General features: G+C 38.3%; 2 protein-coding genes across 3 annotated transcripts in view; one reads left to right on the top strand and one right to left on the bottom strand.

Annotated features, from left to right (window-relative positions):
• The window catches only part of pea15 (proliferation and apoptosis adaptor protein 15), a 60,248-nt gene that overhangs the window by 1,324 nt on the left and 33,993 nt on the right, over positions 1-24,931 (bottom strand). Inside the window, exons 2-4 of one of the 2 annotated variants that reach the window (XM_074623757.1) lie at positions 12,376-12,550; positions 12,142-12,297; positions 601-10,073 (exon numbers count right to left, since the gene is read on the bottom strand). In XM_074623757.1, coding sequence (XP_074479858.1) covers positions 10,009-10,073; positions 12,142-12,297; positions 12,376-12,547 — 393 coding nt within the window. In that variant the 5' untranslated portion in view covers positions 12,548-12,550 and the 3' untranslated portion in view covers positions 601-10,008. Of the gene's footprint in view, positions 1-600; positions 10,074-12,141; positions 12,298-12,375; positions 12,551-24,931 lie in introns of those variants that run through there. The other variant, XM_074623758.1, reaches the window with a different exon arrangement.
• supt16h (SPT16 homolog, facilitates chromatin remodeling subunit) overlaps positions 1-24,931 on the top strand; it is a 163,669-nt gene that overhangs the window by 121,901 nt on the left and 16,837 nt on the right. The gene's annotated exons all lie outside the window — the stretch shown is intronic.

Genomic DNA, 24,931 nt, shown 5'->3' with positions numbered 1-24,931 from the left:
AATTAATTTTTGCATATGTTTTATTTATTTATTTTTGCATGTTTTTTGAATGTATGTATTTCTTTATGTATTTATGCATTTTTTTCTTTCTTTCTTTATTTCTGCATGATTTTTCCCTTAGCATTTCACCCCTTATTTATTTCCCCAACCTTATTTATTTCTGTATTTTCCAGTCTTCATTCCCCGGCTCTGTAAAGTACAAATAAAATAGAAAATTAAACAGAAGAGTAAATCAATAAGGGAATTAATACAAAGATAAATAAAGAAGCAAATTAAAACAGAAATATCAATTAATGTCACATCTTATCAATTAATTAATGGCTACATTTATTTTTAATATTATTTTTGTTGCTACATTTAATGATATATTTATTTATTTATTGATTGATTTTTGATTTTGGCAGGTTCTGTCCTCCATAGGGTAGAAGTAGAAAGTAGCACGAAAAGAAAATATTCAAGTAAAGTACAAGTACCTGAAATGTATCAGTACAGTACTTGAGTAACAGTCCAAATAAACTGTTTTATTTTTGTCTTCAAGATGTAATCTTTGTATTTTGTAACCTCTCAACAACCTTTGAAAGAAAGCAACTTCACACAGTATAGGTTAGCAAATATATTTTAATATATAATATTTATATTCATTTTAGCACAATGACAATGGCATAATTTCAGTTCAGTCTCATTTAAATCATGACAAAAAGCCACACCTTTATATTTGTTTGATTAATACCTCATATCATATTTTGTTGCAGTCGTTGCAAAATAAATCCTGAAGTACTTCTTGCCCCATGGGAGGAAAACCTTAGCAGAAGTTTCTAACAGCATTAAGCCCACGGCATCAAACGGGGTTATGTTATGAGCTCTATGCGGAAATGTAGAAATGGATGTAATGACGCACTTCACTGCATTGTTAAGCACAGTGTCACATCTCCCAAAAACCAGTTTCTTTGTCACTGAGACAGAACTGTATAACTTCATTGTCTCAAACGAAATTCAACTGTCAAGAGCAATAATTCTTGACTGACATGATGGAAAGAAACAACAACACACCTGTCACTTGCTACACCTTTTGAGAACGAAGCACATTACAAAATAACGAGCAGAATACGAGAGAAAACATCCCACCGACTGACTCTCAAGGCAGTGACACACAGGGCAACTCAAGAATTTAACTCAGCAACGTTACTTAAATCAACATTTTTCAAGCTTGTTCTGAATGATGCCCATCTCCAATAATGGGGAAAAGTGAAGTTAAAAATGAAGTTTCAATTCAAAACCTGCAGATGCATTTTGGGAAAATCTCTGCCACTTGGAGGTTAGTGTCTCAAAATCAAAGATGGGTCTAATTTGTATAATACTAACACATTATTAGACTTTTCAAGTCCTGTCCGACACCTCTGTAAAAACCTCCTCTAACTTTGCAACTCCTCCAATGCTGAGTCAAATTATTAGATGCCTATAAAAGTTATATCACACCACAGGAATGTTTTTTTTTCAGTTAAACCTCTCCAGTTACAAAGATCAGATCACACCTCAAAATAGCCTCTATTGTCCACTACTGCAAAAAACACACACACTTCAGAAAAATCTTCGATCGAGCCACAATGTGACCATCTGAAATAAAGATTGTTCACTACAAAAAACCTCACGAGACGCTGCTAAAAGTCAAGCATGGTTGCATGATTTCAAGTCCATCCACCCCCAGCAGTTGGCACTTTTACCTACAATGTGAAAAGCGTGTTTTTTGTGCATGAAATGTAAACTTTTATTCGTCAAAATGAAAATGAAAACAGCTCTAGAGAAATGTAAGTAGGTGTGGTTAAAAAAGCTTGTGCACAATATTCAGGAAACACTGTCCCTGTGACGGTTAAAAGGTGCAAAGGAAAACATAAAAACTATGTGACTCTGACCAGACATTCAGCATTCCTAGGATTAACGCACCTTATGATCACATCTCATCATTTTACAGCATTCTTGTGCAAGACCTGCCACATTCAAAATGATACTAACTAAGGGTGTGACGTCTTGCACACACACACCAGAGATGTTTACCAAAAGTATGAACCTACATATGTCTCTCTGCTCACACCTCAAACAGCTACAACACCCACATACTATTCTTCACTACTTACACAACTCTACCCAGCACTGATATACACTCACATAATTAGACCTATACCTCTTCGCTCTATCACTTCAACCATGCACCCCTTTAACCATTCACTGACACCTTGCTTTGAAAATAGCAAATAAAACCATGGAGGCCTCAAGTGTTCAATATTGAAAGAAACATACGGTATGCATACCATTGTGTAAAATATATGAATGAACCAATAAATTCTGGAGTAATTTAAGAAATGTATTAAAGCCCAACTACATTATTATTCATATTAACAGAGTTTTATTTTATTTCATTATCCCATACATTTGTATTTGAAAATGCCATTTCAGCCAATCACGATGAGATTTTGAGCCAGGCTAAAAGCTGTTAATACGTCACTTTTTTAAAGTTTTAATATGCTTTACTGCGAGAAAGTAACCATTTCAATTCCCAATATTTGGTCAGTTTATCCCAAATAATACCTATTTGGAAATTTTCTGCAATGTTTCCGGAGATGTTGACGCTGGCGGGGTGCTTTGAGACCGGCCCGGCCGTCATGTCATGTAATACGTCTTGCTTGAGTATACTTCAGTGTGAACAGTCTGCTAGTAAAAAATCATACTTAATCGTTCATTTAGTACGCAGTATGCAGTACATACTGATTGAGTATGTAGTATGCAATACATTCGTAAGCTATGCAATTTGACTTCGAGCTAGTTAGCTGGCTAGATAGGTAGCATGTACAGACTTCTTAAGCTGAATAAAAGGTTAGTTTCAGTGTCTATGTACTCCGTTCATTTGCAGTTGGTCAGAATCAGAATTACTTTGACGCTAAGTGGCTAAATTTGGTAGCAGTTGTTCAGCATATTTGCTTAAAGGTCTTACTGATAACATTTTTATGTGGACAAATATTTTCCAAAAAAGTAATACATCCACAGAGCTTTTAGAAAAGTGTTGAATAAAAGTATGGCGTATTTTTTTTTTAATGCAAATTAATCATTTTTTAAATTTTGGCGGGTCCAAAATAAATGTTTTTTTTTTATCTCCGTGGATGATATCGGATATTTGGTTCCTTCTTCTAACAAGACTCGTGAGCCAATGGTATCTCTGGGTCGTCAGTTAGTGTGGAAAAAAACGGATAAATGGCTGAGATTGACGGTAAGTGTCTGGCAATGACTTGTTGTGAAGTAAATGCAATGGAACGGGGGAGGGAGAATATGATATTTAGTGGCTACTAAATACTACCCACTACCACTTTAACAACAATTGCTAAATTGATCATTTTACACAATCTATTCATGTGACTATGTACTTTTACAATTACTTATTTTTCCATTTAATATTGAACATTTTGGGACTTGAGGGTTATCAATTACCTGTTTTTTTTATGGTCAGTGGGTTGTCTTTTTTTTTTTTTAAGAGAATAGAATGAGAAAATATTCTTCATGAAAACACTGCTAACGATCTAAGACACTCTACAAATCAGGGTTCAACATTTCTTGAACTTTCTATACACACCTAGTCCAACCTTTTAAGATGCTATAGCCTATACTCTTTAACTTTCCTGCTCTTGGTGCAATGTGCAAGTGACAACATGTCTCGTACGAACGAAATGGCCGATTATGACTTTGTGACTGCTTTTATCTTTTGTCATGATTTGGAAACTCTCTGAATAAAATCATTTTACGAGCAGTGACCACGACACATCTGATCAAATACGACACAGTAAAACATAATATGTTACATATCAGTAAATACAATGAAATGAATATCACTTTTTTTTTTTCCTTTTTTCTTTTGTAAAATCGTCACCTTAAGCTGAAACAGCAAAACGGGAATGAAGAAGAACATGAATTATAAAAGTGTTGATGCATGGTCTGCTTAACATTAGATAAGCAACACGTTTTCCTCCCCTTGATTTGTTTCCAGTTAGTAAAACAAAAATCGGGACACGTAAAAACAACAATATATAGGCATTAAATAAATTAATCAAGTTCAAAACAAAACACAGTGATATATATTCAAAATACATATTTACAACCGAATAAAATGAAAAAAAAACAAAAACACAGTCTTATCCTTAAGGGAAAATGATACTCTTGTTTGAATGAATTTTAATTGACGGTTAGCATTACATGCTGAATACCTTCACACAATATCTGCCTCTTCATTTCCTACTTCATCTATACTCATGTATTGATTATAATCAGGTATTCACCCTAAATACATATATATATTTTAGTAGGATTATACTTTTGCAGCATTTACTAAGTTGATATGTACTTGGTACATGGAAATCCAAATTTGACATCATTTGCGACTGATATGTTGATATATTATGTGCCGATTGGCTACCGAGGAAAACGCTAAGCAATGCCAAACATATAATCCACCTGGTGATGACGTCAGGGGGGCTGTGCCACGGTTACCATGGTGAAACTGATGGGGGGTTGACTTTAGCGGAGTAGGAAACAGGAAGTGGATGTGAAAAAACATAAAAGAAATTTGGGGAAAGGTGCAGCACAGCCACATTTCGATGCTGACAGATAATTGAACACTCCAGTGAATACACTGCTAACCAGGAGCATCAAGAGCATCACATAGTTGGATCTTTTTTGAGGTTTACAGATATTGCATGGACAAACTAGCCTACGGACAAACTACCACACAATTGTTAACATGAGTCCATTGTACTGAAATTCTGAGAGAGAAAAAAATAAATAAAAGTCACTTGGTCACATACATCTAAATTCACAAGTTGCTATTAAAAAAGCACTTAAAAAAAAAAAAAAAAAAAATGGAATGGCCCAAATCCTCCCTTGCTGAAATTTTGTACAATAATGGAAACACATGCTAAGATCTGGAAAGAAAACACCTGCCTTTTGGTTTGTAAAGTCACCAAAGCTCTTCACTGTGGAAAACAATTATGGCCAATAATCACATCCATTTTAACGCTGGGAAAGACCATTACCCACAGGTCATAGCAGTAAGTTCAACTGCCTCCCTTTGCCTGACAATATGCACTCATGTTCAGCTCTGTAATAAATGCAGTGGTCCCACTTTGTGTTCACTATAGGCTCAAGCTACAGGAGGGCAGTTACCGCTTCACTTGGGGTCAGGCCTAGCGAGGGCTAGTCTGGACGCTGAAGGGAAAATCCACCCAGAAATACTTCTCACACTGATATATTATTATTATCAGTGCATATACCTGGATATATTTTATGATGAAGTGTTGCATTCTACAGTTTTTTGGTTAGACTTTTGTAAACACCTACGTTAGTTTCTCCCCATATTACTGTTAAAAGTTGGTGCAAAAACTACAAAAACAGAGTTTAAAAGAAGCCCTTTTCTCTTTGATTCTAAGGGACAAAAACATAAGGGTTGATGTTGTGGAAGAATAAAACATAAAATGTTAAAAACTCAGATGTGGCTTCACATATAAACAGGACTAAGAGTTAGAGAGCTGGTGGCACAGTGGTGCTTTGAGCTAAATGCGAACACCTGCATGCTAAAATTATCATATTTACCATGTTCACTGTCTTCGCACAGCTGGGGCCTATGGGAACTTATTACTCATTACTTTTGCAAGTGTTTGGTCAAATACCAAAGTAATGGACTAATATAAATGTTGGCCTGATGGTGGCGCTAGATGTCAGTTAGTTATTATAATTGCTCCTGAGTGGACAATGTATCTCGGTGCCAAATTCCATGGCAATCCACCCAATAGTTGTTGAGGCATTTTACACTGAACAACAAACGTCAACCTCATGGTGGTGCTAGAAGAAAAGTCAGAGGATCACCAAAGTCATCAGAATTCATCCTCTGGCGACCATGAATGGACGTACCAATACTTGTTGAGATATTTCAGTTGTGAAGGAATTCACCTTCACATTTGGTCTTAGTTATTATTTAGTCTTAGTTTGGCTTATAATATTTATGAGTAGCCTAAGGCAATAGTTCAATGGCCAGCTGGGAAGATACTGATAAGGTACGGTTGTTGCCCTAGCAACCCAAGTCATCGCAGACCCTATGCTCATAGGTAAACAGTCAAAAGCAGCCAGCCTCCCTTCCTGGAAAGGACGATAGACTATACAGACGATTTATGTTTATGATTTGGTACCCAATAAGATCTTTACATGTACGGCTTGATGATGCAGTCCCATGTAGAATATCCTGAATATCCTTATTTGGGCAGGTAGTCACTTCTGTAAGGGGTGAAGATTCCCTGCAGGCATGATAATCTCCAGAATTGGGGTGGAACTGCACTGTCTCCACTTGCATTGCTTTGCTCTATTCTCCCATGGCCAAGCTTCATTCATTAAATATTCCTGCTTAAGAGAGCCGTGTGTAGGATCTGGCAGTATCTAGCAGTGAGATTGCAACCAACTGAAGCCTCTCCCGTGTGCCAAGCGGGTTAGAAGAACTACGGCAGCCGACACGTGAAAACGTGAACGGCCCTATCTAGAGCCAGTTGTTGTAGGAGTAGCATAGGTCATTTAGAGCAGAGCCAGTGCGTAGAGTGTGTGTGTGTACGAGGGAAGTGAGTGATGAAGCAAAAGAGAGAGAGAGCAGCGGCGACGGCAGTGAGTGACGTTATCGGCTCCGGCCCAAGCCAACAGATCCCCCTATGTTACACACTGGTCCTTTAAGACATCATGGGAGTGTCCTGAACCTCTTGAATCACAAAGGACCAGAAAGGACCAAAGTGGTGGACCGACTGACCGACAACGCCACCCACCGCTCGGCGAATGGATAAAAACCTGAACTGCAAAATGGGCCCAATTGAATCCAAAGCATATATAACAGTGTTAAAGTATTTAAGGGTGGACTATTCCTTTAACAGTACAATAGAAAGCTTGATCTGGCCTAGATTAACTCAACGTTTTATGCAAAGAAACCACTGTTTGTAAACTATTAAACCTCCTCACACAATTGCAGGCATTAAAGGACTATTGAATGTGTGTTACTTTAAGACTTTGCTTGCAAAAGAGTAGAATGGGAGTTCTACAGTATAGTTGGTCAGACAAGTATTTCTCCCAACCAGTTTTTAAAACAACGAACATTGGGTAACAAGCATTCATTTTCTTTCCACAGTGCCACCCAGCACATCCGTCATGCAGATTCAACACAAGAAAATCAGGATCTTTGTCAAACACCCTGACGTGTCACAATAAAAGACTTCAGTTCTTTAGATTAAGTGATTTGTTGGGAGGATATGTTACAGTGCAGAGTTTTCCTACAGACGTAAATGCATAGGATACAATTCAGTCCAACACTACGATATACAGAGAGCAATACAAAAAAAAAAAAAAAACGATCACGGAAACTGTGATCGAAATAAAAGTCTTGGTCGTTGGCACTGGGGTTGGAGTGGAGCGCGGTGGCGAGGGAAAGGAAGTAGGAAGGTAGCGGGGCTGGGAATAATGACTAGTCATACACTGATAGATTTTTATGTTGGTTCATTTGTTTTTTATCCTACAGCTTTGATAACAACAAAACCGGAGGGGCAGAAATAGACCCACAGACATTCTGTACACACTGAAGTCCTTAGCAAATTTCAGAATAAAAGCACTCTTTAAAAGCGAGAGCCGTTTTTGATTACGTGCGTCCGCCTCCGCTTCGCACGCACAATCTCTCACAGTATAGGGAAACATTTCGGGGTAAACACAAAATCAGCTAAGGCTTCGACGCAGGGGGGTGGGGGAAAGAGACACAGTGTTCAAAAGAGCAGTTATTATAGTTTAGTTTCAACAGTCTTGCTAGCTATTATGTTGGTGCATGGCGGGAATGGCATAGTCAGCGGGTTATGAGCCGTTGTGTTCATTAGAGATCCTTGTCACAATCTACTTTATGTACAGTTTATTAAAGGACATGTTTTATGATCACATGCCGTGTTTGCTTTCGGACATTTTCTCCTTTTTCGGTCACCTTAGTTTGTCCTCTTTCATTCAGTGAAAAACCACAAGCTGGTCAGTTATTTTTTCAGTGCAACAAATGAAATGGCGACAAGACGGGTGAAATAAATTTTAGTGTTTTGTCTCATTACGTGTCACGAAACAATATCCAATATGATTTCTCAAAATATACTTTTGTATCCTCTAATGTACATGTACTTTTAGTGCTCGGTAAGTGTTTTTTCATATCAATAGTTTCAGATTAGATATAATTAAGTGTCAAAACCAGACACGGTGAAACGGTGAAAGCGTCCTCTATGGAACACACACTGCAGGTCAATATATTATTTCTGCTATGTTTTCTTCTAATATATTATTTGTATATTTACAGCTCTAGCCAGCTCATACGACAGACTTTCATGCTAACTGGTCCCCTTGATGAGAAGAGAACCTATGGACAGGGAATATCCATAGTATAGAAATAATTGCTATAACTTTCCCATCTAAATATTTTCTCTAAATAACTCTTGCTATGATTAGAAGCTAAAGGCAAATATTGGCTTTTCCTATGAAAATCAACTTTAAATATCTTTCTAAAATATTACTTTTTTTTTTTTTTTGCTCTTGAAACATGATATAATTATCTGCGTAAGAGTAAAGGGAATGCGTACAGAACCTCCAGCTGAGGAACAGTGATCGTCCTGTCCTTTAAGTTGGACTTAAAGTTTAGTTTCAAATGCAGCGACCTCATGGCAATGTGGCCAAAAGAGTCAAGAAGATGGTAACTAAATATTTTTAATGAACTATATGGACTTTAAAGGAATAGTTCCGACATTTTGTGGAATACTTTCATTCTTTTAAATTTTTGCCGAGAGTTAGATGAGAATCTTTCCCAAAAATGTTGAACTACCCCTTTAACATTACAAACACGCCTGAACTATTAATGCAGCTACACACAAAAACAAGAACTTTCATAGAAACGAACCAAAGTCTACGACCGTGTATTAGGGGCCATTGCAGGTAAAAAAAAAAAAAAAAAAAATACTCTTATTCTGAAAAACTTTTATATTATCTGAGATTAAAGTCATAAATTTACGAGAAATTTCGTAATTTTTTTTTTTTTTTTTACCTACAATGGTCCTAATATGTCATCACAATCATATATGTGAGATTTAGATTAATTTTTCCATTTCTTTTTAAGTATTTACTTACTTAGCTGCAGTTTTATTTTGAAATTCTTTTTTTTTGACAATGTAAACTATGTATTTACATGTTTTATTTTCGTCTTATCTCCAAGGAGTTTTCAGTCCGTCAGTCATGACATTTTGGCTATCTTGCATATTCAAATTGAATATCAATTGAACAATTAAGCACTATAGCTGAATTTATGTTAGTCACAGTTATGTGTCACTGTAAATACAACGCGTACGCTGCTTTCTATGGTTACCTATCAGCTTTCTGACACTTTCAGAATTTCTGAAAAAATAAAACTTTGCCATTTCACTTTTGTTGGTAAGTTTTTGAAGGCAGGGTTTTGTAGTTTCAAATGCTTCATGGGAGGGTGTTTTAACTACACACAGACGGTTGCATATCAGCACAGCATCACAGATTGAACAGGGTTTACAGATTACACTCATTCTGAACTGACCCGCTCAGTGTTCGAATCGAGGGTAGACTTTGGCTCTCTCTCTCTCTCACTCCTCACACACACATACACTTGTCGGTTCGTCCCAGATTTCTTCTTCTAGTGTCTCTTTTTTACGCAGCTTCCAGTCTCCCCTCTCAGCTTGGGAAGAGGCTGCTTCGCTACGATCTGATTGGTCGCTTGGTCGGTGGCTGCCTGCGCGGTTCTGTGTCACGGCATGTGTTAGTGCAAGGAGGGTGCGTGGCTGGATGTGTGTGTGTGCGAGGGGGGCGAGGTGGGGGAGTGACGGGGTTGGTCAGAAACGGTCGGTCGGTTGATTGGAGAGAGAAGAAATCAAGGTGCAAAGATCGGGGTGGCGGGTCGCCACCTCACACTTTTTTAGGGGGAGGAGCCAACTTGATGATCTCATCTTCAGAGGGCTGGCGGATGATGTCTTTGAAGGGGATGGGAAAAGAGGGCAGAGAGAGAGAGAGAGAGAGAGAAATCATAAGAAACCTATTTTTTTTATTAACAAATACATTTGTAGACAAAACAAGTAAAGGAGAGCACATCACACCTGTTTTTTCTTATATGGACCAAAGCTGTGGAATAGTCTGACCATAAATATCCAGCATGCATCTTAAAGTCACAATCCTTAAAGAGGACCTATCAAGCTTTTCCCTTCCCTATAGTGTGTTATATATATAGGGCTGTGTATTGGCAAGAATCTGGCGATACGATACGTGATCATGATACAGGGGTTACGATCCAATGCACTGCGATATGTTGCGATACTGTAAGCAAGGCGATATATTGCAATATATTGATTTTTTAAATCGAATTTTAGAAGTTAGAATCGCCCTGGTTCCCTCAACAAAAAGCCAATTGGATTTTTTATTATTGGGGTTTTGCAGAAAATAAGCTCTGTGACAATGTGCTTATGATACTTAAAAGATTTGTTCCTTAAAATAAACTTTTTAAAGTCACATAAAGGCTTCAAAAGTCACGAGTGGGGTATTTATCGATGTATTTTATGTTATAGAACAAAACCTTAAAATCTCCTCAGGAATCTAACTAAAAAGCCATTCAAAAACCCATTGACTTCCAGATGAGGGAACCAGAGGTGTTAAAATGCTAACTCATTTTTACAGGTTTTAGGACTCATTCCTGCATCACTCTATATCAGTCTCACTGTTCACACTTCAGTCTCTTAACACAGTATCACAGCTGTACTAAGCAGCATTTCTTACAGCTGCTGCTTCACATTAAAACTGGTGAAAAACGGGGTGGCATTTATTGTGAAGCAGCCAGAGGAAACACAGTGTACTTATGCATTTATGCACTTATGTATTTATCACTGATCAAAAATGCATCTACAAAACAAAACAATGGTCAATTTCCCCATTTTTTTAACCAGGGGATCAGATTTAGGGAGTAACGGAACAAAAGGGAGCAGCCACAGTGGGCTGAAAAATGAAGAGTTGCAGGCGACAGGCCTTGTTCATTTTATTGAATCACACGAAAATAGTTATTATTTTCGACTCTGATTGATTATATTTTTATTTCTTTATTCGTTTGAAGGCTTTTTAATGCAATGTAGATTTTGTTTAGGCACTTTGAGTTGCATTTCATGGATGCTAGTTGCTTTATACAAAGTACATTTTACTATTATTCTAAATAATTCAAAGGAAATACATTAATTCTAGTTAATTCTAGACAAAAGATTAAAACATTGGAGCTCTGAGTATATCATTTACAGGACATGAAACAAAAAATCATGTCCACGGCTGGATGTTAAAGCTCTTTGTATTGAAAACCGAAAAGTACACAAAGTCTGGTGGGAAAATGCATTTCAGTCTTTTGCTCTGTCTGGGCTAATCTTATTTGTTATTACTTGTATTTTAAGTTTTATTTATAGAGCTTTCAACCTTTCATGCACAAAGTGCTCTCCAGAGTGGAGAAGATCAAACACAATGACAGAACGCAAGCAGCAGAAGGAGATAAATAAAGCAACAAATATTGATATGACATATTAAAAAAAATAATATTAAAAAGTAGTAATAAAAACACAACTGTGTAGAAATAGAAAAAAAATCACAGTACAAGATGAAAAAAAGTTCTTTTAGTGCAACGTCATGAAAATGATGCTTCCTGAATAGAAGTGCGATAAACAGACATTTAATCATTTTTAATAGCTTTTTTTATGTGGCCAGTGCACCTGTGTTTTTATGTTGTATTAACTCAGCCTGGCTTGAAGCTAAATTTCCCCTGTGAACTGAACTGAGCTACAAAAAAGCTGTAGAAAGGAAATACATCTAATAACGGCAGCAAACAGCCGGCTGAGAGGAGAACATTTTATTGCAACATGATCCATGATCCTCCTCTTAAAGGCCTTATTGGTTATTTCAATCTTTATTTCACACATGAGATCATGTCAAGAAGATATAATGTTAATGTAATGGCGTATATCTATATATATATATCTTAGGAAACTGATGCATTGTGTCCTGTGAGTTCGTTACCTTTGTATTTCTTGGCTGATGGGATGCGTGTGAGCTTGGTGTCGATCTCGTCATCCTCGGAGATCTTGAGCACGGTGGTGCGGTACTCGATCACCCTCGTCAGCAGGTCCGGTCGCCGCGAAATCTCGAAGATGTGCTCGATGTACGACAGATTATCTGCATGAGAAATGTTGTTATTAGTTTATATCGGAGTAAAATCTTGGAGCTCAATCTTGTGTCTCTGTTGTTTCTCACCTTGGGCCAGCTTGTCGTTCTTCTCCAGGTAGCTGAACCACTCCTTGGAGGAGGTGATGTTGTTGCTCTGGTCCTCGGGGATGTCCTCCTTGCAGGCCGACTTGAGCTGCTCCAAGTCCTCGTTGGTGATGTTTTCAGACAGGTCGCTGAGCAGAGAGCTGTACTCCGCCATGGTCTGCTTAGAGACAGAGAGAGGGAGGGGGGAAACAGTTAGAGATGCTGAATAAAATGATGCCAAATGTAAACAGGAACTAAAAGGGGCGAAAGAAAAAAGCCACTGAAAATAACCTAATGTTGTTACATTTCTCAATGTGCCAACAGCCCACCTACTTCCCAGACTCCAGAGTGGAAAACTTAGCTAATGACAAAAGCATACCGTCAGAGTGGGATGGAAAAGCACAAAGACACTGAGAACAGAGCACATCAAAACCGGTCAATCGTCTCTCTTTGTATCTGAAAGAGGAGACTGACTGAAAAGACAGGATGTGACAAAACGGGACGAAACACTGTCTTGCACCTTAAATACAGACGTCCCGAAGGGGGGATCTATGCACTCAGTGAAGGACTATAGTCAGCATTCGGCTTTTGTTTTCCATCACAAGGTTGTCCATTTATGTTGACGTTTATTATACTTGAACTGATCATCAATTAAATTGTTCTTTATTGTCGAAAAACTCATGAAAATACCAAATCCAACTACACTTAAAGGTCCCATATTGTAAAACGTGAGATTTTAATGTCTTTTTCTATTATAAAGCAGGTTTAAGTGCTGTATAAATACTGTGGAAGTATCGAAATGCTCAATCTCAGTCAGGATTTCTGCAAATTAACAATATATAGGCCATTTCAAAGTTTCTAAATGTGTCCCAGTTTAGATCCGGCAAGGGGTATAGAAGCAAAAAGACAAAACTCTGGTGTTTTTTTGACAACAGCCGTGGGTGCCATTTTGGACTGAAAACACAATACAACAATATTTTATTGTTCAACACAGGGTATTTTGGTAGAATATGACAATAAAATAGAAATGATCTTGTTTTATTTTTGTACGGCACTTTTAAGGCGGACGTTTTACTGGTGTCCGATCAGTCACTTTCAGTCCAAAATGGAGGAAGAGTAGCTTTGCTGCCGGGCGCTGACGTTGCAATGGAACGAACAATTGACTCTCACTTCTTGGCAATATACTGTACGTTCTTTGGTTCCAATTGCAGTGTATGTGAATGACATCAGCTGACAGGAAGTAAACATGGACCCAAGCTGTTGCCTAGCAACACAGTTCCATCGCAATTCTGTTGAAATGTGTTAAAACGGAGCGTTTCAGTCAGAGGGTAAATACAGGCATATTCAGGCAGACAGTATGAGGAAAATTACGTATTCTTTTAAATCGATTACCGTAATCAATTTATTGGTTTGAGTAATTTTTTTTAAGAAAAAATTGTCTAAATTCTGATTCCAGCTTCTTAAATGTGAATATTTTCTGGTTTCTTTACTCCTCTATGACAGTAAACTGAATATCTTCGAGTTGTGGACAAAACAAGACATTTGAGGACGTCATCTTGGGCTTTGGGAAACACTGATCAACATTTTTTTACCAACAACTAATCGATTAATCCATCAAACAATCGACAGATTCATCAACAGTGAAAATAATCGTTAGTTGTTGATAATAAGAAAAAATATAGAACATCAGCTTTCCTTATCTTTTAAACTTTGTACTCTCCACATATATTATAGTACAGTAAAAATGGACCAACAATATCATGTGTGAAGAGAAGGAGAATAAAAACATGAGTTATTAGTTGCTTTTCATCAAATCAACTCCAGCTTTAATGAACATTTCTGTGGTTCTCTGTCTCCCTCTAGTGGACTTATTGAAGAAGAGCAGTTCTGTGCTACTGAACCACAGAAAAAGGTGGTTGTCAAATTTGTCTTATTTACTTGGATTATTTTCATTATTGATTAATTTGCAGCTTATTTTCTTATATTAATCGATTAATTGTTTGGTTTATAAAATGTCAGAAAATAGTTTCCCTATAGTCCAAGTCTTTAAATGTCTTGTTTTGTGCCAAAGATATTCAGTTTAATATGATATAAAACAGAGAAACAAGCAGGAAATCTCCATGTTTGAGAGGCTGAAAACAGCATTTTCTGCCATTTTTGCATGAAAAATTAGTGCATGAACGATTAATAGATTATCAAAATAGTTGGCGATTAGCCGACTAATTTTTGCAGCTCTAGTTGTCTGACATAAAATCAAGCAGGGAGGTACACCGATTTTAAATTGTGGGGAAAAAGAGAATATATTGGATCGGTATATCTGCAGATACTCTGAGTTGAGGTGTCGGGATCTGTAAAAACAAAGTCAGTTCTCTACTTATAAGCATCCTTCTTGGACAGAAATAGATCACAGGCAGCTCTGTATGCACGCAAGATATTCAAATACGTGGCTTGTTTTCAGATTTAGAGCTGAAATAGGAACAGTGGTTTGAGGATTCAGTACACAGGCATGCAGTGGTTACGGATCAGGCTAGCGTTAAGAAATGAGTGTTGTCGAGATCGCGGGGTTTAAGTTGCCCTCACAAAGATAGGGTATTAATCTGTGTGTGTGTGTGTGTGTGTGTGTGTATGTGTGGGAGTGTGTGTGTTGGCATGCGAGTTGTTCAGAAACAGGCAGCCAGCGAGAGAGAGAAAGACAAGAAACCACAGTGAAAGAGAGACAGAAAAACAGACGTGCGAGAGAGTGATTCAGGCGTGTTGTGAGGCCTTCTGCTCCGTTCAGCTGTGTCAGTTTTGTAGAAGAAAAACAGATCAAGATGAAAAAAAAACCGCAGGCTTCAGCTCATATATCTCGCCTATTAACATATTTAGGTCAAGCTATTCATATGCAACTTCATAATCCGGATGATCGCAAATATCTGTACATAGATTATTACTGCAGATAGTATGGTGAGTTGCACAACGTGAAGTGTTACAAGGGAAGAAAAGAATTTGTGCAAAAGGTATATAAAATGCAAAATCGATGTTAGACCAAAATTAATGGCAATTTATTAATCGTCAATTTTTTATGCAAAAACGTCAAAATCTACTGGTTCGACATTCCTTCTGGTGAAATGATTTAGGGCTGCAATTAATTCATCTTTGCATGTAAACTTAGTTAAAATCGATACAGTATCACGAAACACAATATCCCGATATTCGATATTTCCGATATTTTCTTACACCCCTAACGCCCAGCCCTAGTTGCAGCCCAAATATTGCCACAAAATCAAAATGCCACGGCCCAAAACTAAAAAATAAATCAATAAAGCTGAGCACATGTCTTAATAATCCAGCTAATAACGGCTCATGTCTCCCTTCACCGTTGAGTAAAATGACGAAGTTAATGTCAAAAGTTTTGTAGAAAAAGGCGCAGACAAGGAACAGTGAATCAAAAACCAACTGGAAGGTGCTGCTTTTTCAACTCTCACATCCAATCAAATGACCGCCTCAGGATTTCCACAGGCCTATGATCTCCCATCCTGGAGAGATTTCCCCCAGCCCTTTTAGTGAGTTTAACGAGGCGGCGGTTTTAGCTATGTGGAAATGATTAAGGTCACCTAAAAACAGCTGCATCGGAGCTGAATGGGATCTAGTGTCTTGCTCAGGGACACTTTGGCAACTTTGGGGAGCGATCGCCTCCCTTTCTACCCATCTAACATAAGCTTCCCACGACATAAACGTGCATCTCTTTTCTGTGTCACACACACACACCCTCCCCCCCGTCCCTGGCATCCATGCAGCTGGATGAATGCAGTGCATCATGGGCACTGGCACGAAGCTCTGTCTGCCTCTGATCCCCTCAGTCTCATCACAGATAAACACGGCGTACAGAAAGCCCCAGAAGAGGCTCTGCCGTGATGAGTGGTGTGACCTATATAACGGCGCTGCTGTTACCTGCAGCCGCCACCAGAGGGCGCGCATTCGCCGTGGAACATTATAGCGCCGGCTTAAGTTGATGCTTTCTAGCTGAGCTGAAAAGACAACAGGGATGTATCTAATATGACTAAATTTGATCGAAACAAAAAATGTGCATTTCCAGCTACAAACTGGCGACTACATGAATAGGTCTATACGTTGTCTTTAAGTCTTTAAATCAGCATGTGATGTGTGTAGAGGCTGATTTAAGGTCGTGATTTGTTTGTCTGTTGTCTCTAATGGCCAATTGGTGGCATTTGGTTTGTCGGATCCAAGATCTCAGCCTCAGGGCGAGAGCACAATGATGACAGGGCGCTTTTAGTGTGTCGAGAGAGAAAGTGTGTGTGTGTGTGAGAGTGTGTGTGTGTGTGTTATTTTCAGTCTTAAATGTCACATTCATCTCCTCTCTAACCAGAGCAACTTGCTCAATCAACACAAAGCGCTGCGTGGGAGAGAGCAGGGATATGCACCTTAAACTCTTAGTGAATACAACAAGGGTCTGTGCATGAATGTGTGTGTGTGTGTGTGTGTGTGTGTGTGTGTGTGTGTGTGTGTGTTTGTGTGTGTGTGTGTGTGTGTTGGTGCCTGTGCCTCCTCTCTCGACCCAGGTCGCCCTGCCTGCTCTCTGTTTTGCACCACAATGGACCGGCGCTGCTTTTGTGTACTTTTAGAGGAGAACGGGGGAACAAAAAACAACAATGGATAGAGTGGCTACATTTAGCGTTTCTCTCTCTCCCACCACCTCCCTCACATCGCTCCCTCTCACTGCCGCCCTTTAACTCTTTCTCAACCGCCAAATAAAGATGTTTCTAGTAAAATATTCAGTACCGGCCTTCCATCGAAATTCAAACAATTAAATGCTACATGTTATTTTTTTTTTTTTTAAATGAATTAAGTACTTTTATTAACCATGTTTTCATTTTATATTTGTGATTACTTTGCCGTTTTACTTTTAGTTTTATTTTATTGTTGTCTTTGATCATGCAACTGTGGAGACTATTTTCTGCCACTTGTACAATATCTCATTAAAAAAATGTAAAAAAGTGGATTTTCCTTTACAATAATTACAAGAAACCGTGTCATAATTATGAATAGAGCAGAAACAATGAATAGATTAATTGATAGGTAAAAATAATTTTTCATAATCGATCCCTCAAAAAAATTGTATTAAACCCCCCCTAAAAAAATAAATAAATGAATAATTGGTTCTAGCTTCTCAATGTGAAGTTTTGCATATTTTATCTTTTTTATATATAGTATATGTAAAAACTGAATTTCTTGGGGTTGGATTGTTGGTTGGACATAAGCATTTTGAAGATGTGACCTCGGGCTCTGGGAAATTGTGATATTTGTACCTATTTTCTGACAGTTAACTATAAGATGAATCGATTAATCTTGTAGTCCTAATTATGACGTCTAAGGATGTCATAAGAACGGATATTTCGGTACTAAGTCGATGCCAAAATTCTGAAAACGTGACAGTTCTTGTTGTTCTACAGTACCAGGTACAAGGGATCAGGGATCGAGACTAACATTGTCCAGTCATCCCGCGGATGATAGAAAATTTCCCTGATACTTTGTTAAAAAAATCTGTGTTAAAATCGACAAGAGGAGAGCTAGTAATGTTAGCTGTTAACTGCAGCCGGTGGGCAGCACAGTCCTGCTTGGCTAAATAACGGAGATAACGGCTAACGTATTGAGGTTACATTATGATGCATTCAAGCTCTATTCAGTAAAAATGAGTGGGCGAAGGTAAATCAAATATCATTATCATGATGTATTCAAATATAATCTTCCTAAAAATCAAAATAACATTTAGTGTTTGGCCAAAACTTGAGGCGGATCATCAGGAATTAATAATACATTTGCAAAAAACAGTATGTATATTTGTTTTTTATAACGTGGTATCGAATTGAGTATTGAGAATCGTGGAATTTCACCGGTATTGGTATCGACTACTAAATTTCTGGTATTGTGACATTCCTAGTAATATCAGAATTCTGACATAGCATCTCGCTAAATATGTATGTTGTAATTAGGATGACACTGCAGAAAATGGGCTTACTGGTGCTCTCACTGACGGGTCTTTCTGTTACAGATGACAGTAAATAATTAAATATTGTTCTTTATTAACATTTATTTATTAACATTTATTTATTTTTTTAAGACATGTCATAATTATAACATATCTCACAATTTTAAGGAAAAGAAACGCAATGATTTATTTTTTTGGCAGAAATGGGCTTCCGTATACAATATAGATCTCATTCATATTTCTTTCTGTTACTGTTATAAGATAAATGTAAAGAAATTATAATTGTATTATTAAATATTGCTTTGTTTTCCACTTTTTTTGTGGCAAACAAAGCAATTTTTTAAGTATGAGAAACTTTGTCAGAATTTAATATCTCACAAAAAAAACAAAAACAGCTTCCATATGCGACACAGGTGATCTTGATGACATGTCTCTGTGTTCTGATGTTGGATTAAAGCAGAAAACGTCATTGAGTATTAAATATTTGTGTTCATGGGTCATAAATGCTTCATCTTAATGCTGCATATGACAATGAATGATTGTGTGATCAGCTATAATGACAAAATGTATAAATGATCACAGATAGATGCCACAGAAAGTTACTTTTAGTACACAGCCATTTCTGCAAAGGCAGATTACCATGCATCAGCGTTTTGTAAAAAGTTCTGTGACGTAAGGCCCACATTTTTAAATTCCTGTGCACATTGTAGTCATGCTCAAAGCAAAAGAGTTTGTGAAATCCCCTCGAACTAAAGATGCCCCCCCTCCCTCCCTAGTCTCTCTGGGACGAGCCTGACACTGCTTCCATACATAGAGACCCACTGTGCTTCACATTCTCATGAACACAAACATGCTTTTGTCTGCTCGGTCCTCTGTCTCTGCTGCCTGTGTGTGTGTGTGTGTGTATGTGTGTGTCTTTAAATGTGAGAAAGACAGAGAGGGCGAGAAAGAGTTGTCACTGAAATTATAATTACAAAGTCAAATTCAGCTTCATATCAAACTGCTCAAGGAGTCGGAACAATTAAAAGATAACTTTATAAACATATACCATTAATGCTGTATGTGTGTTGGGTTACATATGGAAGTTCATTAGTGACAAAACATTTGCATATGCAATCAATTAATTCAAGCTGTAATCAATGTGCAAGGGAAAGATTTTGCACTTGTAAAAGGAAATTAGAAAATCTTAGAAATCTGCTCTCACAGTTTTCTTTAACAGTTTTGGGGGAGCTCATCAACAACTTTTCGTTCAAGTCTTTAAAGGAATAGTTTGGAAAATACACACATTTGTTTACTTGCAGAGAGTTGGATTAGGAGATCGATATCACTCCCATATTGGTCCGTTATATATGTAGCTACAGCCAGCAGCTGCTTAGCTTAGCTTAGCATAATGCCTGTAAACAGAGGGAAATAGCTAGCCTGGCTCTTTCTTAAGGTAAAGAAATCCAAATGTCTGCATGTAGGGTTTGAAAACTTAAATACATATACACATAAATACAATATCTTTAAATACAGAAACAAAAAAACACCTCGAATTACTTTTGCACTTGTTTAGTAGTTTCGTCGTTAATGAGCTTCCATAGCCCTCATGGCATGAATGGATGCCAAGCAGTCTTCTTCCACTCCGTGACTAAACTGCGAACCCCCCCGCCAACCACATCCAGCATAGTCTGCTTTACATTGTGCAATCAGGCCATTATCCGTCCAGACGAGACGCGCTGTTCTCCCTATACCGCTCTTTTATTCGCTCCTCGTTGACCCTTTCTTGTCTCTTTTCCTGTTCGGTCCTTTCTCTTGTCTTTATCTCCATGTCTCATTCCAAAGGGGTTTCATACAGTGAAGCAACAGCATGCGAGCGCATAACGACGGCACAAAACGCGCTTTGTGTTTAGAGAGTGGACGGCAGCAGCAGATCAATATATTCTATCAAGTACATGAGCGCAGTCCTGAGTCAGTGTGTGTGTGTGGACAAATAATGATAATAATATCAAGCGCAAATGTGGCAGACCTTGACCTGAAAGCTGTGACAGTATCCGCAGAGTCCTCGAGCACTTGCAGAGATCAGATCTATTATCTTATTTTCCATTAGACGCTTTCATTATTCCCTTTTCAATTGCGCTGATAATCAACCTGCGGAGCGCGCACACACTCTTAAATACAGACATACATATATACATACCACAACCACCAAAACTCCCATTCACCCTCCACACCAATGACGTTGCCATGGAGACCAGGCCTAGCTTTGCCTTTAGGCCCGGAGACTGTTACCTAGCGACAGGGCAGAGACCATCCACCCCCCCCCCCCCCCCCCTTCCCTTTCAGAATAAAAGCCCCCATTAGGATGATTGACGCACACAAAAACAATTTCCTTTTCTCAACTTGATTATCATGGAAGTTATTAAGTCTATGTGCGACACTGAAACGCTACATTTTGTTGTTAACGACACCGGTTTTGGTTCGTAATAACCACCGTGGTGATACAATGTACAAAGCAGTGCCAGAAAACACAACACACACATATGTCAGTGCGGAAAGAAAGACAATATGAGACATCGTGACAGTCATGAGATCATTGCACAACTCTTTCTTCCTTTGGCTCTCTTTTTATCAAAGCCGTGCATAAACAGAAACACACACACACTCTCTCTTTCAAACACACACACACACACACACACACACAGAGCGCTGGCCAACTGTGCTGGACTGCAGCATGGAGACAAGCCTTTAGATTTCACCATGGCAACCAAACCACCGGGATAGCAGCTCAAAAAATCTCTCCGACAGAGATCTGGAAAGAGGAATAGACTCTGTTGTACTGTTTTCTATACAATATATCCAGACCTTGTGTGTCTGGTCTGTCTCTTTCTCAGTTTTTCAGTTTTAACTTGCTCTTTTACTCCATCTCTCCTTACCCTCTCACGTATTGTCCTCTTTGTCTTTGTTGCTGTTAGTCTTCATGCGTCAAATGAGTTGCATTTTTGCACTTTCACTTGTGAATTTTTAAGCTTTTCTTAACCCTCTGAGACCTGTGAGGTTGCGGGTGATCCCAGCCGACTTTACTCTAGAGCTAGAGTAAAGTTACAGAGATCATATGATACTAGAAAACCTAAAGAATCCATTGATTCCAAAATTTGGGCTAAATTTTGGCGAGGAAAAACTGGCATGTCCATTTTCAAAGGGGTCCCTTGACCTCTGACCTCAAGATACGTGAATGTAAATAGGTTCTATGGGTACCCACGAGTCTCCCCTTTACAGACATGCTCACTTTATGGTAATCACATGCAGTTTGGGGCAAGTCATAGTCAAACTGTTGTTGCCTGTTGGGCTTGACTTTGCCATGTTATGATTTGAGCATATGTTTTATGCTAAATGCAGTACCTGTGAGGGTTTCTGGACAATATTTGTCATTGTTTTATGTTGTTAATTGATTTCCCATTAATAAATATATACATCCATTTGCATAAAGCAAGCATATTTGTCCACTCCCATGTTGATAAGAGTATTAAACCTCCCTTTAAGGTACATTTTGAACAGATAAAAAATGTGCGATTAAATTGCGATTAAATATTTTAATCGATTGAGAACCCTAGTTTCAACTTTAAATATGCTTTTGATAAATTTTTTTATATATATATTTTTTTACAATGAATTGATAAATCAGTCTAAAAAGTCTCTATAAAGTGCCAGCTTGTTTTTTTTTTTTTTTTTTTTAAATATCCACCACAATAGTCCAGTCCAGTCCTCACAGGTTTCCAACTTACGATCAAACAAAAACAGACAAAAGCAGCAAATTCTCACATTTGAGGAGCTAGAAATGGAAACCATCAAATGGTTTCTGTTGCTCGACTAATGGATTAATCAGCACTGACAAGATGAGATCCAATCCCGCAGCTATCCCTCATAAACCAGACAAAGTGGCATCAAACAGTAAACATAACATGGCGGCAAACTGGTTAAAATAAATGTGCTAAATGATATTCAATACTGCACAACCTCCTAATTCTTTCTTCTAATTCTCCCTCCGTCCTGTTCCTTTGTGTTTTACACGGTGAGTACACGCAGCTCGTCTCTATCTCCTTCATTAAATCTCTCATTAAATATACCCTGACATTTCACCACCTCCTATGCTCTCCTCCTCTCTCTTTCTCTCAGTATAATATTTTCTTTTTCTATTTCACTACTCAGATGGACTGAGAGGCAGAGTGTAGGAGTCCCACCCACTCGCCATCTTTAAATCTCCCATGAAACTCACCTCGACGCTACAAAAATCTTTTCGGCGTGTCCGTGTATGGCGATATCTATTCTAAAACAACATAGCTCTTGTTCCAAAAATGAAAAAAAATGCAACAAAAGATTATATAATTACCTCACGAAATCTTTTTTCTAAATAACGCAATGGAGTTGTGGGATCTCTTTTCTCTCATTTGTGTCTTTATCTATATCTCTCAGTGCATTAAACCTTCTTCCTGAACATATCTCGAGCCTTGCAGGAGCGCCAGGAGGTGAGGGATTAGAGAGTGGGAGGCAAGAAGAAGCTCACAGTTGCAAGTCGAAGCGAATGTCCGCCTCCAAAATCTACCTCCCAGGTCAGGAGTTTCTCCTACCCATCCACGGATATCGTTTTGCGTTTCTGAGCGTGGAACTAATTGCCTTTTCTTTTTAAGCGTTTCACTTCAATCCATGTGCTCACGATCGCTCATTATGAAACCAACTGTAAAAAAAAAAAAAAAATCATATTTAGCTAAAATGATTCTCAACAATCTTAAATTTATGTTTGTCCCTCTCCTTCTGTTGCTATTGGACTGCTGCCTAATGCAGCACAATTGTATTTATTGAGGCGACTGCGTGCATTACCGACAGGAAGCAATGGCTGAAACATATATTATAGCAGCAGGAGATAACAACCTTCGCAGATACTCTAGTTTACAGGCACTCTTATTGCGTTTATTACATTGATCAACACTGTGCACGCAGTGAGAGACTGTTACTAAGTTTTAAGTTGTGTTCAAACTGTCCACTGTTACATGTATTATCTCTTAGTGCTGGTATATCCCTTTACGTTACGCATTTACAGTCTTTTTTTTATCAAGACCATGGGTCAAGTATTGGTATTAATTTTATTACATCTAACAAAGCAAGAATGCAAACAGAGGAGCCTTATACCTATTGTAGATACTGTGTAAATAAGTGTGTTTTAGACTCACAACGGGTTTTTATCTAACAAAATATTCTGCTTTTAATCCATGTGTTGGTGTTTAGCCTTTCAAAAACAACATATTCACTGCGGTCAAAAACTCTCAGAACTCTCCCGCCCGCCACAACGTGAGGGAGGTCACTGACGAGTTCTATTTATCAAAGAAAGTATATATTTATGAAACGAAAGACTAATTTAACTGAGGATTTTGTTTGAGGATTTGTAATTACTTAGTACAAACAAGGACACAAGGACTGCTAAGCGGTTATCTCCACAACCTAGCATAGGTATTGAGGTTTGGGTTGAATAGTAGGGTTGGTTGAAGTGAGTAATTCTACATGTAATGAAAGGCTGTCCTTGTACAAACACAGAAACTATTCCGCTTTAACAGCAGTGCTGTACTGGATGTGGTTGCTGGCCATGTTGGCAGAACTAATTAAAGACATTTCTTTGAATATTTTGGTTTTCATAATACCTCCTTTTCCATTACTCCTGATGGAAAACGGATGGATGGGAATTAAACACTTTAATTCAAGCAAATACATAATAAATGCATGACTAATATAGAAATACTTTTGCCAAGATCTGAAATTATTTCTACAAATTGCAAGTCCCCAAACTCGACCTTCCTGTCGGCTACTTGAGGAACAATTAGACCCTGAATCTCTCTCTGTTTACCCTCTGGGTTCAGGCGGTACATACACAGACTGTAACACCAAATAATGCAAATCCCATGCAGTCTGCCCTCTATTCTGTATACCTTTGTGTAAACCAATCTGACTGGCTCTCAAGCAGCATTGATCGGACATTGATCAGTGCTCGCCACAGGCGCTAAAGCGGTCCAATCCGCCTCTCTGCAGGTTTCTTTTTTCCAATAGTAAACAACAAACAGACGGCCCCTGCAGACGGCGACCGAGGAGGAGGAGGACACGCTGTCCGGTCACCGCAGGGATCGACCAGCCATCGCTGCACATCGCCGTGTAACAGCTTTATCCACCGATGCTACACCGTTGGCATCCTGCTGGGCTACAGAAACGACACCATGCTGGTAGCATGCAGCGGTGTCTCCTTTTTTATTTCTACTGAGGTGGTAGGGGGCAGTTTGAGTTTTGATTCTCTGCCTGTGCTCATTCTGGTTCGGTTTCTGCCAGTTGTTGCAAACCCTCCGTCTCCTGAATGAAATGTACCAAATGCTGCAATAAAAGCACACCGGTTGACTACATGGACATGAATGCGTCATTTTTGATTGATTGATTGGGCGCAGCATTTTTTGTTTCTGGATTTCCCTGAAAATTCCATCTGCTGTCTAAATAATTTCTTGACTCAAAAATAAAAAAAGATTCAAGTGATCACATGGTTTATGAGAAAATGTA

The sequence above is a fragment of the Sebastes fasciatus genome, chromosome 22, assembly GCF_043250625.1.
Source record: "Sebastes fasciatus isolate fSebFas1 chromosome 22, fSebFas1.pri, whole genome shotgun sequence".
Taxonomy (NCBI): Eukaryota; Metazoa; Chordata; class Actinopteri; order Perciformes; family Sebastidae; genus Sebastes; species Sebastes fasciatus.
Note: the sequence above shows the minus strand (reverse complement) of the source record. Positions and strands in the feature narration are given on the sequence as shown.